Below are 19,196 nucleotides of genomic sequence, written 5' to 3'. Positions count from 1 at the left end.
ACTGTTAGCCGAAAAAGTCTCATGAGTAATATTAATTGTAGTTTTCTTTCTCGTATAAATATTTTTACAAATATGAACTCCACCTTTTTTATAAGCTATATATTCTAATATTACCATTATCAGTTAATTATACTTATAAATAGGCAAAGTCCTACATTCTTATAGTAACAAATGTGTGAATTCGCAGAGATTTTTTTTCTATTACGTTAAATTACCCATACATAATATATTTAATTGATTATTTTGTCTTTATTATTTCATTAGTGATCACATACACATTCACAGATAATACACACCGTTAATTACAGGTGAAAACGCTCGTTTTCGTTTATGAACAGATTTATATAAGTTTTCCTTCACATCTAATATTTATACGATACTTGGTATTTGCTTAATTGTTTTATGCAATCTTACCAGTATTTCCAGTGAACATGACTGGTTTTCCAGCAGACAGGAGCTTCTCAAAGAGATATCCATAACGAACGGTATCTATAGTCGGCACTAGGGTCTCGAAGAACGGCTGATTGCTGTCGTACAAGAACTCCGGTATTATCTCCGCCCACACTTTCAGCTTGCGCTGTTTTGTGTCCATAAACATATCGAAGAAATTGAAGCCTTGAGGGAAACTGGAACAAACGATATTGAAACATTTAATCACTGATTCATGATTGGTTAACTGTAGAAAAATTACAACAACAACAGCCTGTAAATTTCCCACTACTGGGCTAAGGCCTTTTCTCCCTTTGAGAAGGTTTGGAACATATTCCACCACGCTGTTCCAGTTCGGATTGGTGGAATACACATGTGTCAGAATATCTATGAAATTAGACACATGCAGGTTTCCTTACGATTTTTTCCTTCACCGCCGGCTACGAGATGTATTATAAGTTAAATGTGTAAATAAGTACATGAATATTAATTGGTGCTTGTCTGGTTTTGAATCCACGACCATCGGTTAACATGCACGCGTTCCAGCCACTGGGTCATATCGGCAGACGAAAAATTAGGTTAACGGAAAATGGTCCAAAACTTACTACTCAGATTCCTCAAATTCCTCGAATTGCCGTTTAATGACCTCTTCGAAACCCTTGCGGTTAGCCTCGAGGATGTTGCTACCGATGCACCACACGTAGCAGAAGATGAAGCAATGCGCGATATAGACTTTAATGGCGGATTTCTCTATGAACCTGTCTCCCGGCTCGGATAGCAACGCCCCGAGGAGACAGCACAAAGCCATCACCTTGCTTATATCCACCTGTCAAATATAACTTAACTAAAATATTGCTACTTTATATTGAATACATATTTGTTGTTATACTTAATTTTGTGAATTTATGGTATTATCTCTAAGAATCCTAAATTGTCATTTGTGTGTATTTATTATTCGTTTTCTACTTCATTTATTTTTATTTTTTTATCAATTGTCTAAATGTTAAATAATTAATAAGCGTGTTATTATTGCAGTTTGTAGTATTTATTGAATAGAGTATAGTTAAAAAATTGTTATTGGAGGCTAATGTAACTATTAATGCTGTATTCTTGTTTTAAGTGTTATATTTCAAATACTGTGGTGTATCGATTAAATAAATAAATAAATAAATAAATCAAAATGAAATACTTTTTATTTGAAATTGGTAACTGCCAATTTAAATAAAATTAGTTTAACGGATTTAAATCGCGTATATTATTTTTATATACACTATATAAAAAAAATTAATACATATAGACTACCCGTCAGTCTACCCGTGACCACGAACGCTGTAAAGTGCTCGAAACGGGATGATAATTAATAAACACGATTTAAATCCGTTAAAACTAGTTTTATTTCAATGTGTAATAATCGCGAAAATCTAAGACAACATTAACTGCCAATTTATTTACGTCTTACCATCATTCATTTTTCTCGCTATGCAGTTTGAAAACGGAACTAACCTGTTTAATTCCAACACTACACTTCGTATTAACATGTGTAATTCCAACTTCAAGCATCTTGAAGAGTTCGTATAGGAAATCCTGATTTTCTTGGTTAAGGATGTTTTTCTCAATGATCCCTTCGAGCCACATGCGTACATATGGTAAGTAACCAAGCTCATTCGGGTCGATGTACACCATACCGCACCGAGACACTGTGGCGGGGGAAGCTTGTGCCAAATCTGCAACCTTTAATTGGAAAAAATCACACTACTATCTTATCTTCTCACAAAATTTTTGGACTAACTGTTGTATCTACAAATTTTAAGAATTTAATATATTCTGTGGCATAATTTGAGCAAATTTAAACTGTTCAACAACAAAAAATATTTCTCATTATGGTATATGTATTTGTTTGAAATTTAAATATTTCATAAATCAACGAAGTGGTGATTACTATGAACATGTTTTTTAATAGAGATTTATCCACGTTGTAACTCACCACTCAATGGCTTAAAACACTACAAATCAAGGCATTGCATTGGATGTTAACAAGTTATATAAGATGACTTTTTTATGTTATAGGTTGGCGGACGAGCATATGGGCCACCTGAGTAGGTGTCACCGTAAGTGGTCACCATCACCCATAGGCAATGACGCTGTAAAAAAATACTAAATATTCCTTACATCGTCAATGTGCCACCAACCTTGGGAACTAAGATGTTATGTCCCTTGTGCCTGTAGTTACACTGACTCACTCACCCTTCAAACCGGAACACAACAATACTGAGTACTGTTGTTTGGCGGTAGAATAACTGATGAGTGAGCGGTACCTACCCAGACGGGCTTGCACAAAGCCCTACCACCAAGAAACTTTAAGACACATTTTGAATTTGAAAATTAGTTAGTATTTAATAACTTACCTCAAACACCATATGGACGTAGGGCGTCAGCTTGATGCGCTCGGAGTTGGAAAGACAGAGCATCTTGTTATCGTCTAGCACGGTATTCATGTTCTCGATCCAAACCGCATCGACGGGACCGTCGCATATCAACCATTGATGGTCTGGTTTCTCACACTAAGACAATAAACACACACATATTATGATAGTGTTTTATATTACGTTACACACGTTACGTACTCTCAATGTGATAGCAGACAGAGTGGATTTGTTTTGTTGCAGCCTGAGTGAACTCAAAATAATTGCTGCTTGGAATGTATCATATACAATTTAATGTTATATTATAAAATGGATAGATAGATAGATATTTTAATTTTTTTTTAAATGCTGTAATATCGAATTGGGACACAATCCTGTAATGATATTTATACAATATGGCGTAATAAGTAAATAAATATTTTACATATTGAAAAGAAAGAGGTTTTATTTTATTCGCCAATCAAATACTAGATTATTCGTAACATATGATCGACGCTGTCGCAAATCAACACCCTAGTGACAGACAATTCTTTATTCTTCTCCAAAATATTATGTCTCAAAACAGAACACTATAAGATGACTTCAAAATTTCATCCATAGATTGGCATAACATTGGCATTGGCGTTGGCTTCGAAATGTTTACAATACCTATTATTTATACATGGTTATTTTAGATAATTTATCGCTGGTTTTAGCTTTATTGTAAGCAATACATAATGTGATTTCTATAACAATAGGTAATCATATAGGTACGTTACCTGCACTGCAGTTCTTAAAGATAAGGGAAGTATGCCGTCGTGCCATTCCAGAGTCTGCAGATTCACTTCACCGTACAGTTCGCCAATGCTCAGACTCTTCGGATTCATAATGTACTTATGTACTACTTGATACTGCGGACCGACCACGCCGTTTTCAAACAACCTGGTATAAGTGTCGGCTAGCACCTGACGAGACGAAGGTAATTACAATTAAACCTTAAGTATTGTGAATCTTCCAATGATGTTCTAGTAAACAGATATGTCATTAACGCGCAAAAAGTGAAGACTAGAAAACTTCCTAATTGGGACGTTTGCCTTTAGTCGTTTTACGTAGTAATGCGTTATAATACATCATAACTAAACATCTGGTTATCCCTTTTACTTATTGTTTTTATCAAGCTATGATCTTTACGCGTAACGAAATGTAAAATAAACGGTCCCCGACGCTGCACATTTTTTTCTGTCGTTTAGTATAACATATCTGTTTATTAGAATATCATTGGAATCTTCACAATAAACAAAACACTATCACCATTCAAATCAAATTGATATATACTTTATTCAAGAATGCTATAACAAGCACTTGAATCGTCATTTAACAAAGTATATCAAGTGAAGCTTCATCGGTTCGGAATGCAGACTCTACCGAGAAGTACCAGAGAGAAACTCCTTACTCTTATTGTGACGACCTCCACGGTAGAGTGGTGTGTACACCGGTTTTCATGGGTACGCCACTGAGGTCCCGGGTTCGATTCCCGGCCGAGTCGATGTAGATTACCATTAGTTTTCTACGTTGTCTTGGGTCTGGGTGTTTGTGGTACCGTCGTTACTTCTGATTTCCATAACACAAGTGCTTCAGCTACTTACATTGGGATCAGAGTAATGTATGTGATGTTGTCTCATTTATTATTATTCTTTTGACAAATGGTATCAACCATATTTACGACTTATTGCAACTATGTTGAAATGTTACTGCGTTTTTTATACATTCGGTGTATAGTATAGATGTGTGTGTTATGTGTAAGTATGTGTGAGTTTGCACTGAGAATAAAGTAATACTGTAGGTAGACTAACGTGTAAGACGATAGTTTTGCCGCCGCCGGTGGGTCCGACGAGCATGACACCCCAGCGCACTATCATTGTCTCGTGCAGTTGAATCACCTTACGGATTTGACATTCCATTATTTGCAATTTCCTCTCCAACAAAATGGTTTCTGTGTAATAAACGAAATACATTATATAGTTGCCACGCCATTAATAAGACAACCTTGATACTTGATAAAGTATCAAAACACTTCTTGTGTTAAAGTTTTTGAAAAATTTGAATTTTATCAAAATCAATAACTTAAAGATATCACTCTCACAGATTAGATCACATTTAGTACCAATCAAGTAGCACAGTAACAGTAGTAGTATATGATTTTATTATTGGGGTAGCTTAAGGTAAGCTAAAATTATTATACCCAAAAAATTTGCCGTATAGGTATTTTAAAACTATTATATGTTTATTTTTCAAATACTTCACTAAATATATGAATATTTACTATTCATAATTCAGATAAATGTTAAGGTTAGACTTACTTGAACTTATTTTACTTAAATTCCCATTTATTGACTATAAACACATTATACAATGACACAATTAATAATATTAACAATAATATCTTAGAAATTAATTCTACAATAAAATCCAAATAAGAATTCTTTCTTTACATTACTTTTTCATTTCATTATTAAAGTAGACATTAGATTATAGTACGACACAAATTAGATGCATCGGAAAATGCAATGGATTGAAAATAAAACCGATTACTGCCGATTTACACAACCAATAGAAATAGCTCCCCATCGCGCCATTTGACGCTATTCGTTGCTATAGATTCACGCGTCAGAGAAAACAAGTGCATGTAAATCGACGCGTCAAATTGACGAATATATTAGGTCATATGACATTACAAGTTGTGATTACGTTTGTGCAAAGATCATATTCACATGAGAAATAAATATTGATAATTTGGTATAGCGTACTCAATTCGGATGTGATCGGTTTTACGAATTTTGCCGATGCGACATCTAAGTTGTGTCGTACTATACTTACCGATAACATCTATCATGACGCCGTAATCGCGCTCAGGCAAATCAACGCCCGGGAAGAGATCCGAGAGGATACCCGCGAAGAGTATCGCGTCCGCCGCCAGGAACTTCGGGAGGTTACTGTCGTTGAGGGCGCAGAGCAACGTCTTCTCCTCGTGTTGGTCCGGACTTGCGCGTTTCAGTGCACCGGCCATCACCTATGAGACAACATCACATACATTACTCTGATCCCAATGTAAGTAGCTGACGCACTTGTGTTATGGAAATCAGAAGTAACGACGGTACCACAAACACCCAGACCCAAGACAACATAGAAAACTAATGGTAATCTACATCGACTCGGCCGTGAATCGAACCCGGGACCTCAGAGTGGCGTACCCATGAAAACCGGTGTAGATACCACTCGACCATGGAGGTCGTCATACCACTCGACCATGGAGGTCGTCAAACCTATAATACTACACATAGTAAAACGGTACTCTCGTTCATATTCACAGTCGTAAACATTTTTTGTAATATAAACCACCCAATTTTGAGAAAAATTAAACCCCAAATAAATTTAAGGTTCTCTGACTCATGTTAACATTGTATAATGCTGCTATCCGATGTAGTTTTGTGTTGACTGAGCTAAAGAGAAAATATGTTAGGAAAAGCCGTCGTGCCAAACAAAGGAGACCAAATATTATTTCCTTTGATACTCCCGGTACTCTCGCGAACAGGGCCGTATTTAGGGGAGGGCAACCGGGGCAACTGCCCTGTGGCCTCCACATGAGAGGGGGCCACAGTTTTCAGCAAGTTAACAAATACTGAGATATAGTCAAATTATAATAATGTTACCATTTAATATTTTAAAAGTTACCGATACAAATACGAAACAATTCATAGCTTACTGATTGAAATAAAAAAAACTAATTAATTCATAATAATATAATTATTAGGGTGTTCACGCTTCTGTTTGTCTAGGGCCCTCACTGCTTTGTGGCCCCGGGGCCTCCACACCTTTAAATCCGACTCTGCTCGCGAACATGTAATTCTAAGAAGTAACTGGCTATTACGCCATTAAAAATGTATATGGATTGTTACTGTACTTTAAGCACCTAGAAATATAAGTACTTACAAGTACACTTTTAACAGCTCTCATACCGAAGTCGTAGTGATCCTGCTTGGAGAGTTGTTCACTTGACAACTTGTACATCTGAACCATCTTCTTGGCGAGGCCCTTTGACGACTCGAAGCCCTCAGAGTATAGAATCACTTCCGCGATCAAGGCTAAGAGAACATATATTTATAAAACATGAACAATATTATAATATTAAAATAGACCTTTTTCATTCAATGCATATGTATGTATATACATAGAGTACATATACCAAAATATATTTTTTATAATTTTTGTCCGTCTGTTTTTTTGTTCCGGCTAATAACTGGAACTGCTTGACCGATTTTGGCGGGACTTGCACTGGCAAATAATGTATATAATAAGGACTAACTTAGGCTACAATAATATTTTTTCTTTGTTAAATTCAAACGCGTACAAGGTCACCGGCACAGCTAGTTGCATATAAAAAATACCAAAATAATAAGTAAGTTCTGACCATAGTCTGGCACCATCATAGATATGGGTCGGAACAATGCCTTCAAGTTGTCAGGCAACTCGGTCCGGCCCGCGTAGCCGGGATTCATCGTGATGAAAGCGGCGCACGTACGCACCAACTTGATCTCGCGACCCTCGAACATGAATCTGTAAATACATTTCAATAATATGTGACATACACACACACACACACACACACACACACACACACACACACACACACACACACACACACACACACACACACACACGCACGCACGCACGCACGCACGCACGCACACACACACACTAAAGATATGTATTACTTTGTAAATTAAATTCGAAGAAGAAACTATATTATTTTTACTAATCAAATTAACATTTTGATATTTTGTAATGAAATTCTTATAAGATAAAATACAACATTAATGATTTTATTTTTAACAATTTATTGATCTTTGAAATGAAGCTTTTGTATGGTAAAATTCGTTTGATGCGTGTTCTTTTATTCTTACCGAGTTTGCTTAGCTACTTTAGCATTTCTGATAGTTATGAGCTGTTGAGCTATTACGGAGAGCACTTCTATGTCAATACGGTTAAACTCATCGAAGCAGCACCAGGCACCGGAAGTCGCTAGGCCGGAGAAAAAGCGACCCATCATCTTGTAGTCCAAACCTTGAAGAATTATTTCATATAACACAAACCGCAACAAATACTACGAAGAATATAACACCAATTTCAGTACTATTTTAAGTACCTTCGGAACAGTTGAATACCACACATTGAATAGCGAGCGCCTTAGCGAGATCCTTAGTCGTTTCAGTCTTGCCGGTGCCCGCGGGGCCAGCCGGAGCCCCCCCAAGGTCCAACTGGAGAGCGCCCATCAGGCACAAGTAACATCTATCAGTTAGCGGTGTTATTACTAGTACACCTAAAATGTTTACATTTGATGTTTATTTGTTCTCTTTTAGCGTTACTACATAATATATTATTAAAAGGACTTCATTCACAATATTATTTAGAGTATTATATTAGACTAGCTGTTACCCGCGGCTTTGCTCGCGTAAAATATGAATTCACTGAGTGGGTGTCATGATATGATATTGTATATGATATGAGGATTTATGCTTCTAGTAGGTACTTAAAACGACAATTCATTCATCCCCTTAAATCCCCTTTCTCAGCCTCTGGCATGTGAGTCGAGATGGCCTAGTGGTTAGAACGCGAGCATCTTAACCGATGATTGCGGGTTCAAACCCAGTCAAGCAACGCTGATTCATGTGCTTAATTTGTCTTTATAATTCATCTCGTACTCGGCGGTGAAGGAAAAAATCGTGGGGCAAGATTGCCAGCTAGGTGTTTGAAACTTTGTATTTATATTCGTTATACCTCAAACTTACAGGAAAAATAAGTGCCATACTGGTACAAATCGTTCGAATTACGAATAAAATCTTAGGATTTTGAAAAAATATTGTTCACATTCGCCGCCTGCCACAGGTATGGCATTATCAGATTTCTATTTATGACCATACAGGGAACTGTTAAAAAAAGTTTCAGGGTGGTACAAATCGTTTGGCGACATAAAAAAAAATTACTCCTTTGCGGCGGCCATTGGGAACAGTCGGAAAAGTATGGCAAGGTGATTTTCGTGAATGGCTACTCGACGATTATTAGCTATGCAAAAATTAGCCTGGTACAAATGGTTGAATTGTTTTATTAAAATTAACGACGGTGCGAGCGCTACGACCATCATTTTCCTTTTTGCTTTTACGTTATTAGACCCCTGAAGAACCGTCATACTGGTACAAATGAAGAAATATTTTGTCATTATCATCTCCCGGTCTAAAGTAATCATTATGCATAAAAATAAAATCATTAAAACCAAAAATTCTAACCTCCTGCACCGAGGTATTCGTGTCCATATATGTACATAGCGATCGACATCCGAGCAACACAATTGTCGATGTCGTCTTCCCAGTAATAGCGAATCATTTTCAACCATTCGAAATCGTCTCTGTAATATTAAAATTAATATTGACCAATTAGAGAGTAATCAAAAGTATAACACCTCGCCTCATTGCCTCCACTGGTGACGGGAGGGCTGGTTTGTTCGCCCAGAGGATCGGAATTGCGATTCAACGGGGAAATGCTGCTAGCATTCTTGCCACCATTCCACGCGGTCAAGATTTATACAGTAACTAGTTTTAGTTCATATTTGTATATATATATTTAAGCATTTAATGTTGTTAATTCTTATATTAGAGAGCCATAAATTCAAATAATATAACTTTAAAACGTCATTGAACTCACGCCTTCTGCACATGTTTTTCGACCATATGCGTGATGGTGTCCCGAGCGTGCACGTCGACAGTAATGAGGGCGCATAGAACTTTCCTGAACAAAGATGTGAGGTCCTTTCTCGTCAAGGCGGCGAGATCGTTCAAATCTGAGATACACTTGTTCTCGTAATTCAGAAGACCAGTGTCGATACGTAGAGGTATATCCAGGTCCAGTATTTCATGCACGCCCTTTGCCCACATTATTTGAGACACCGTTAGAACCACCTGTAAAAAAATACTTGAAATATCTTGCGATTTGAAATTAATTATATATATCGAAATCTTTATTAATATTATAAATGTAAAAGTAACTCAGTCTGTATGTCTGTCGCTCTTTCACAACCAAACCGCTAAACCGAATTTGATGAAATTTGGTATGAAGAAAACTTGAACACCAAGAACAGAAAAGAACATAGGCTTCTTTTTTGTCTAACACATGACAATCGACACCCCAGAACGCGAGTCAAGCCGCGGGCGACTACTCGTCTTTATATATATATATTTGTTTATGCGTTGGTTAGAACTTAAATTATTTGTAGAGCTATTACCAACTTATCCCAATAAGACTTAAAAATAAATATATATTTTGTATGAATATAACATTTTAATCAAAATGCTCACTTGGTTCGGATGGAGTGTAACCCAGTCGACTCGCTCGCGTTGCATGTAGTCCCGCAACGCAAACTTCATGCACCGCTTTACCGACGCAAACATTGCTTCCTCTACTTTACCGAGCCAGTCCTCTACATTGCCTCGAGCTTTGAGACCCTGTGCGTCACATACAAGAAATTATATTTATGCGCACTAACTATTATTGTTATAGTAATATTTCAGATATAATCGCTTTGAGTTTTTAATGCTACAATTAAAAATAGAAGGCTTAAAGGGAAAGTTAAAGAGTTATGAGTATATTATAAATGGGTATCAATTCAGAAATTAAAGTACTGCTCTAGTGCCTAATGGCGTTGTTGACCATTTGTAAGTCCATTTACCTAACATGAAAACCTGTTTACCTTTCCCAAATTAACCCGCTCTCCCTCCGGCGAGAGCATGGCGACAATATCGGTGGTCAGATCTTCGGGCTTGGCTGTCTTCGCCAACTTGGCCTGTAAGGCATCTCGCGTGTTGAAGGACATCTCCTTCTCGACCAAGTTACCGTCTTCTGTAATTTCCATCTCACTTTCGGGGAGTTTGACTCCGAATTCGAGTTTAGCGATCGCGTCGAAGCATTTGCGGAGATGAGGTTGTACTGCGTGCGGATTGCGAGTCTATCGACGTACAATTTTACACAATTAGGAAAAATACGGTAATTTTTAAATTATAGTATGATATGACATTATTATAGAAATCCCATAGATACTAATATTAAAATGTCTCCTGGCGAGAACGTACGCTATACATTTTATATTTGATCACTTAATAGTATAAAACAAAGTCGCTTTCTCTATCCCTATATCCCTATGTATCTAGGTATGCTTAAATCTTTCAAACTACGCAAGGGATTTTGATGTGGTATTTTTACGAGATACGAGTGATTCGAGAAGAAGGTTTTTGTATATAATAATACATATACAATGTAGCAAAGAAATACTGATAATTTTAAAAGTTTCTAATATAATGTAAATAAACAAATTCTGCAGTACGTATATTTAGTATCAGCAATGCACCTGAGCGAAGTGAAAAGGGGAGGGTTGATAGAAAAATATATAATTCTTATACATTTATTTACCTGCGCCAATATCTCGAGCAGTTCATCGTTAGACAAGAAGAAGAACCGCGGGAAGGCGACGCGTTTCGTTTCCAGATACGCTTCCAAACACTTCATTATCTGGTCGAGCATCTCGTTGTTCCGTACAAACTCCTCGTAAAGTTTCGGTTGTGTGGCTGCCGGCATCGCAAGAGGTACCTACGAACAAGAAAAAATACTAATGGTCTATTGGACACAGAATATAATTCAACTAAATAAAAATTTTTGATAGGAAATCATTTTATAAAAAAAAAAGTAGTAAAGGCTTGAGTGTTTTTTTTGTGATAGTATTAGTGTATCACTCATTAATATAACAACAGGAGTTATCCAGGAAATCTAATGCATTACCAAATTCGCGGCTTGTATCCTAAAATGTAACTCTGTGTCACATATATTTTTTAAGAAACTTAATTTTTTAAATAAAGTATTTGGTAAAAATTTGAACATACCTTTGCTAGTTTGCGCATTATGTCCTTCCAAGACTTATCGACGATTGTGAAGAGTCGAGTCTCATTAGGAAGCTGCCTCTGAATATCCGGCGCGGAAAAGATAACTTCCAGGTAGATCCAAGTTTGCTGGCACAAATACCATTCTTCCTATTATCGAAAAAAAAAGTTATTTATATAAATTGTGAAACTCACTACCCTCTTTAACGTTAGCGAAAATTTCCTTGACATAACATTTCTAGACTGAATACTAGATTACATAAGAGACTAGTCATTTGGTTAAAATTAAAATCTTTTAGAAAAACTTTAAGCTGCCTTTTTCATTTTACAATATTAAATATTATGACTAAAAATATCATAATGTTGTCTTAAATTTTCGCGATTATTACACATTTAAATAAAACTAGTTATATCGGATTTGGTGGTCGTAGTCACGCTGTAAAGTGCTCGAAACGTCGGGGTGTCCAAAATAATTAATATACGCGATTAAAATCCGTTATAACTAGTTTTATTTAAAAATATCATTCAATCTATATCCGAGGGAGAAAAGCTCAAAAGTTGTTCATACCAATAGCCTTTGAAAAGCCCTTAACCGGTGGCAAAGTCACAAAAAATCACTCACGAGTGTTCTGGCGAATAAGTCCAAGTTTTTCGCCCACTCCTCGACCCTGCTGCGTATGGGCCCGCAGTTCCTCGAGCTGAGGATCGTGCTCACGTGGATGTTGCTCTCGTCCACGCCGGCCTGGATCTCGTCTAGACCGCCCAAGACGTACACGTCTTTGGCGTCCTTGTGTAATATCACTGGAAACTCTAATGTCGCCCATATTTCTTCCACCTAAAATATAAATATGAGACAACATCACATACATTACTCTGATCCCAATGTAAGTAGCTGAAGCACTTGTGTTATGGAAATCAGTAGTAACGACGGTACCATAAACACCAAGACCCAAGACAACATAGAAAACTAATGGTAATCTACATCGACTCGGCCGGGAATCGAACCCGGGACCTCAGAGTGGCGTACCCATGAAAACCGGTGTACACACCACTCGAACACGGAGGTCGTCGAAAAATATGTATACAACAACAACAACAGCCTGTAAATTTCCCAATGCTGAGCGAAGGCTTCCTCTCCCTATAAGAAGAAGGTTTGGAACATATCCCATCACGCTTTTCCAATCCGGATTGATGGAATAAACGTGGCAGAATTTCTATGAAGTTACACATGCAAGATTTCTCACGATGTTTTCCTTCACCGCCGAGTACGAAAAGAATAATAAACACAAATTAAGCTCATGAATATTCATCGGTGCTTGCCTATGTTTGAACCCGCAATCATCGATTAATATGTACACGACAAGAGTAACCACTGGGCCATCATGGCTCTAAATAATAAAAAAAAATCTATATATCATATACATACCCTCTCTTGATGCCTAACCTAACTCTAGATTTATAGTAATTTATATAACTTGGATTTGGTATAATCTTTCGCTTAGGTACTTGTGGGTAGTATCTGATACCATACCTTTTTCAACAAAGCCTCAAGGCCAGCTTCCGAACTAGCTTGTCCAGCCACCTCCATCAATTCCTCCGCATGCTGGAAAGCTTCCAAGTCCTCCAGAACCTTCAAAGTCACTACCATGTCGGGCGTAAAGCGAGTGTGTAATATTTCCTCAATCTTCACCCAGTGACGCGGTTTGAGAGCAGGATTTCGAAGATACGACATCACTGGCAACTATTCACATAAAATTTACGTTTTTATTGATTTTACAGACTTTTTTTCTAATTCATATATTAAAGGAGGATTTATCAAAACTATATATGTATAATATACACACATACTATTAAAGTTAGCTAGTTTAAGGGTATTAGACAATATTAGTATGGCTTTATATGGTTTAAATTGCAATAAAATTGACTTATTAATTCCTTAAGGCGGAAAAAGGGGCATACCCATAGGTTTCTTCAAATCTTTCTCAAAATGTCGTAGAGTACTTAAGACGTTAACGATAGGAGACTTCATCAAAGACATCTCTAGTCTTACTAATTATATAAACGCGAAACTTTGAATGAAGAACTAATATATAACACTTGGGGGGATTCTTGTCACAAATTGAATACTAATAGGCTATTTGACTAGTTTTTAAAATCCGTTCTATATTATTTAGTAGAAGTTAAGGAACCCATAAAAATTGATTTGTTATATCTAGTACATATTTGCCGAAAATTTTTATATTAAAAATTCCATATTTAAATAGCGCGCAAAAACGCTACTTGGACAATATGGCGCTGCAATGGGGTCGGTGACGTCACTTTGCTGTATTTTAATCTATGGTACATATAGTAGAAAAGCAAGGTTTACAAGAAAGTGACTTAATCATAAGCCCGGCCAATCAGGAGCGTTTTGTGTCACGTGACATACGTTTGAAAAAAAAGAAAAGAAAAAAGTATTACTTTCAACTTTCGTTAATAAATAACCATTTTTAAACTACACTGATTACAATAATTCACAATTTATTTTCCGCATTGTCAAATAGCCTATTGAGTGAAAACGAGGATATCGTTGTAATCTTATAAAATTTGAATACCTTTTCCTTAATGATATCGATCGTCTCCTTGCAACCCGGCACGATCTTGTTAGGCGGCAGTCCCTTATCCAGCTGATTGATTATTTTACCAAAGTTAGTTGTCGTCGTCTGTATCTCGTCCATATCTAACGTGTTGAAAGGTGCTTCATACCTTATTTAAATATAGATTTCGTTTAGTATTAACAAGTTCACATTCAATGCATATATGTGTTGATGAAACATTCGTTACCATGTTGTGTATGCCTCATTCCATTCCTTAGCTGTCTTCCAGAGCATTTGGCGTAACTTAACATCCGTTATCGCTTCGTCGAGCTGCTCTAGTCGTGCCGGTGGCATCTACGATTGGTTCACATTCAATAAACATTATTAGCAGAGTCGGACTTAAAGGTCTAGAGGCCCTGGGGCCACAAAGCAGTGGAGGCCCTGTAGGGGCCACAAAACAGGAGCGTGGAGATCCTAATAATTATATCATGGATTAATGGATTAGCTTAAGCTTTTATTAATTTGAATCAGTTAGTATTTCTTGACTGGTATCGGTCTTTATTAAGTAGTAAGATTATTATAATTTGACTATATCTCGATATTTGTTAAATCACTGAAAACTTTTGTGGTCACCACTTATGTGGAGGCCCCAGGGCAGTTGCCCGGTTGCCCTACCCTAAATCCGGCCCTGATTATTAGATGCATTTTATTACTACAAAACCTATTGAAAATGGTTATTAAATTATCAAATCAAATCAAAAAAATCAAAAAGATCTTTATTTGGACATACACATTTTTCAGACCATAGAAATATATACACACAAAATAACAAAAGACACAGAGAATGTGATGCCCAAATTGGTTAAATTATAAAGCTGTTATATATATTTTTTTATGTTTTAGGAGGCAACCCGAATCCTCACCTGATGGAAAGTGATTACCACCGACCGGAAATGTTGCCGGAAAATTTAAGATGCTCATAATGTACAGTAATGTATAAGTGCTCATAATGTACAGTCGTCGTAAGAAAAGATTCGTCACCTTAAGATCTATTTTCGTGTGCTCAGTATTAGTGATAATCTGCTTTACCGATCGAGAATGACATATTGCGTCGCAATGATTTGATGTCTAGATTCAAAAGGTACTAAAAGTTTGGGATTTGATAAAGGATTTAATTTGAAAACTGACGAAGGTTTTCTTACTCCGACAGAACATCTATATTTGACTTACTTTAAATATTTTCTGCCATTCTCTTATCTGCTTATCCCTCGCAGAATAGCTGACTAATTTCTCCATTAAATCATTCAGAACCTCCATAACTTTCTCAATGTCAGATTTCTCATCATAAAGCCACGGTTGCTAGAAGTAATGAGACATATTCACAATCAACTGGAGTTATACGTAGATTTTTGTTCAAGAACTCGATAAAGTGCCATAAGATTTACAAAATAGAATAAAAAAATATTATTTTTTTATTTCTGTAACTTATACCTAGATACAACAGATAAAGCTAGGGAGCTCCTTTTAAGTAATGGAATTAACTTATTTTAGGAGTCCCCGCTCTTCCACAAACGGAAACAGGTACATCAAGGTAAAAACAATGAAAAAGTAAAATTGAATCTCGCGTAAAGCTTTTTTAGGAACATTTTTAAATAGTTAATAGACTTAGTAATTGTCTATGGGGTTATCCTTTTGTCTTTGATAAAATTTATATATTTGACAGTAGACGAAAATGCAGTGCGAATAGAGTATCCCAGATGCTCTCAAATCACAAAAAAAAATCTTGATCAATATCAATTAAATGTCAATGTAGTCTATTTGGCAACACTCTATAGTCTATTACTTACTATGTACTTGACTTGTAATAGACTATAGTGTTCAAAATCAAAATCAAAATAAACTTTATTCAAGTGGGCTTTTAAGCATACAAGCACTTTTGAATCGTCATTTTACAATTAAGTGAAGCTACCACCGGTTCGGAAAGTAGATTCTACCGAGAAGAACCGGCAAGAAACTCAGTAGTTTATCTTTTTTTTAACATTTAAAAAATACAAAGTCAAGTGCATTACACGAGAAGAGAAATTTAATGTGATCATAATACACATGAGCTAGAAAAACCTCATACCGCTATTTCATCCCTTAGCTTGTTAATATCAAGTATTAGCTCCATTATATCCTTTCCGATTTGGCTTGCGAACAGTCCGGCGAGTTTGCTTCTTGTTTCCAGGCGCGCGTCTACATTCGTACGCAACGTGCCCAATATCACACTTAAACCTAAAGAAGGCAGACATAACATAGAACTTGTGTATATTTCATACAGTTTTGATAAAAAACTAACAGCCTGTATACCCCGCTGCTATGCATACGCCTAATTCCCTTTTTTGGAGATAATTTTGACCTACTCTATTCAAAATTAACATGTGGCTCATTCTGATACGATGTTTTATACATACGTATATTTAAATTCAATTTAGGAACGAAGGTATTGATTAACACCAAAGTATTGTGTATTGTTAACATTTTAGTAGCTGTATTTGTAAAACTTGTTATTTACTACTTGTAACCCGCGGTTTACCTCGCGTTTGAGGAGTTGGTTGTCAAGTGTTAGGTAAAAAGAGTAACCTATGAGTAACCATGGAGTTCAAGTCTGTTTCATACCAATTACATCAAATTCGTTTTATTAGCAGTTACACAACGACAGACAGACCGACAGATAGAGTTACTTTCACATATATAATATTAGTATAGATTTGAGTACACACCGAGGAATTCATTCATGTCATCCGGCGGTATCCCGATATTAAATTCGCCCATCAGGTCGTACAACTCTCGTAGGTATTCCAGCCGCTCCTCAAGACGCGCCACCCTACTCTCGAGTCCGTCCAACAAGTAATTGAAGGCGACCAGCTCGCCGGCGCTCTCTGGCTCGTTGGATATGTCATTGTTGATGGACTCGATTCCGGCCAGGATATCGTCGATGCAATCGCGACCAATACTGATAACGACAGCAATTTTTAATGTTTTTTTATTACATTTTTTATGTAATGTATAAAAAATTAACACAACAGATGGCAACACTTAAACTGTCAGTTGCATTGTTGTTGAATTTCATAATATTTTGTTGGAATATAACTAAAACTTAGTTAATATTTATTTAAATGATTTCATAAGTAATCGTTTATAATATAAGTACTAATTTAGATTTCAATTTAGAATAAAATTATTTAATAATGGTTGACATTACAGGAATTTCTGTGTGTAAAGGGATAGTTAGTATATAAGATCGATTCATCGATTGATACAAATCTCCCGACATTTAAATTAAATATTGGATTGTCCACATGATACTAATTTCATCTATAATTGGACGCGTGAGATACAATAATATTATAATAGTTTAATAACACAAAACAAAGCGAAATAAATATCGATCATCCGACAATCTTGTCTTAGAAAACATACGTATTTACAGTCCATTATACTTATGTATAATCATAGATGTATATCGAGTTTAACTACTTGTTTAATTTAATATATACTCACTCGGGGGTGACGTTGCTAACGACATCGAACAACCTCCTCGGCTGAGGCCTGAATAGTTCTTGGAAAGGACAAAGGTTGAGGAACAGCAAGCCCAATGGCTGATAGCTGACGACGTCTTCGATCTCCTCCATTTGCCTCACGAGTTCGCTACACAATTTCCGAAACTCATTGACGTCCCTTTCATTCTTGATCACGTTCAAGTCCATTTCGTGGGCTTCCCTAAAATTCGCCATGAAAACATTCAGCCTTCGCAAGAAAGTCCAGAGGTTGTCGAACGACTGATGCACGGCTTGCGGTATGAACGTAATGTCGTTCATCATTCTCTTATCCTGATTCATCAGGAAGTAAAGGTTCGGCGATTGCCCCGCCGACCACTCCATCTGTTTGCCCATAACCGTCGGCTGAACGAACATCTGCAACGTCTCTTCGTTCAGGAAATTGTGGAATGTTCTCACGTATTCGTCCCAGTAGTTCGTAATCTTTCCAAGATATTCAGAAATTACTTTCTCGCTTGGGTTTAGTTCGACTTCACCGGATTGCAGGACATACGCGTCGACTTGGAAAAGAGCCCACTGATCGAGAGAAACATTTTTTTTTATTTCGAACATTTGATTATTTTAAATCAATCTAATCTATTTAAAATAACATATGTATACTAATATCTAACGCCTCGTTTTTTTTTATATACCTATCTGAAAAACTACTAATCTAATAAACATGTAACTTATATCAGAACACTTAGCGAATTTCGGAGATTATGAATGTATTATATTTAATTATATTTAAGTAGGTAGTATATAGTATTATTATTATAAATCGTATAAGTAGCTGCAATTCACAGATTTGTGTGTATTTATTTTTATTTAGTATTGTGCCGTATATGCACATAGGTATTAAAGTAAACAGTAAAGTTACATATTCTATGACTAAAATATTTCACATCTGTGTATCTCATATTCTTTGGCATATATCAGGTATAAAAATCGAAGCATTGCATATGTTACACAGAGTGTCTATCAAGTGCGTCACAGTCCGTATAATTGTACTGTCCCGTTAATAAATCGTGAACCAGTTAGTGACTTTCATTATCCTCTTCACAATCCCAGCAACAGTATTAATTATTGACATGACGAGCGTGAATATTATGTTATTGTATAGACATATAAGCAGACGTTAGCATGTTATTGATCGATTGGATTGTTCTAGATCAAAATTTTAAGTAAGTCTTAGAATAGTACGTCAAGTATTATTCAACCGACTTCAAAATT

General features: G+C 36.3%; 1 protein-coding gene across 1 annotated transcript in view; it reads right to left on the bottom strand.

The window, feature by feature from the left end:
• LOC124543357 (dynein axonemal heavy chain 6) overlaps positions 1-19,196 on the bottom strand; it is a 67,462-nt gene that overhangs the window by 42,690 nt on the left and 5,576 nt on the right. The window contains 25 exon segments of the mRNA XM_047121556.1: positions 415-626; positions 1,035-1,255; positions 1,933-2,160; positions 2,835-2,990; positions 3,611-3,796; positions 4,685-4,824; positions 5,709-5,901; positions 6,822-6,973; positions 7,300-7,445; positions 7,793-7,952; positions 8,035-8,208; positions 9,173-9,291; positions 9,588-9,841; positions 10,238-10,384; positions 10,630-10,884; positions 11,346-11,522; positions 11,813-11,959; positions 12,432-12,644; positions 13,341-13,550; positions 14,404-14,554; positions 14,633-14,739; positions 15,616-15,744; positions 16,511-16,659; positions 17,148-17,380; positions 17,929-18,500. Coding sequence (XP_046977512.1) covers positions 415-626; positions 1,035-1,255; positions 1,933-2,160; positions 2,835-2,990; positions 3,611-3,796; positions 4,685-4,824; positions 5,709-5,901; positions 6,822-6,973; positions 7,300-7,445; positions 7,793-7,952; positions 8,035-8,208; positions 9,173-9,291; positions 9,588-9,841; positions 10,238-10,384; positions 10,630-10,884; positions 11,346-11,522; positions 11,813-11,959; positions 12,432-12,644; positions 13,341-13,550; positions 14,404-14,554; positions 14,633-14,739; positions 15,616-15,744; positions 16,511-16,659; positions 17,148-17,380; positions 17,929-18,500 — 4,831 coding nt within the window.

The sequence above is a fragment of the Vanessa cardui genome, chromosome Z, assembly GCF_905220365.1.
Source record: "Vanessa cardui chromosome Z, ilVanCard2.1, whole genome shotgun sequence".
Classification (NCBI taxonomy): Eukaryota; Metazoa; Arthropoda; class Insecta; order Lepidoptera; family Nymphalidae; genus Vanessa; species Vanessa cardui.
This window is presented reverse-complemented; position numbering and strand designations above follow the sequence as displayed.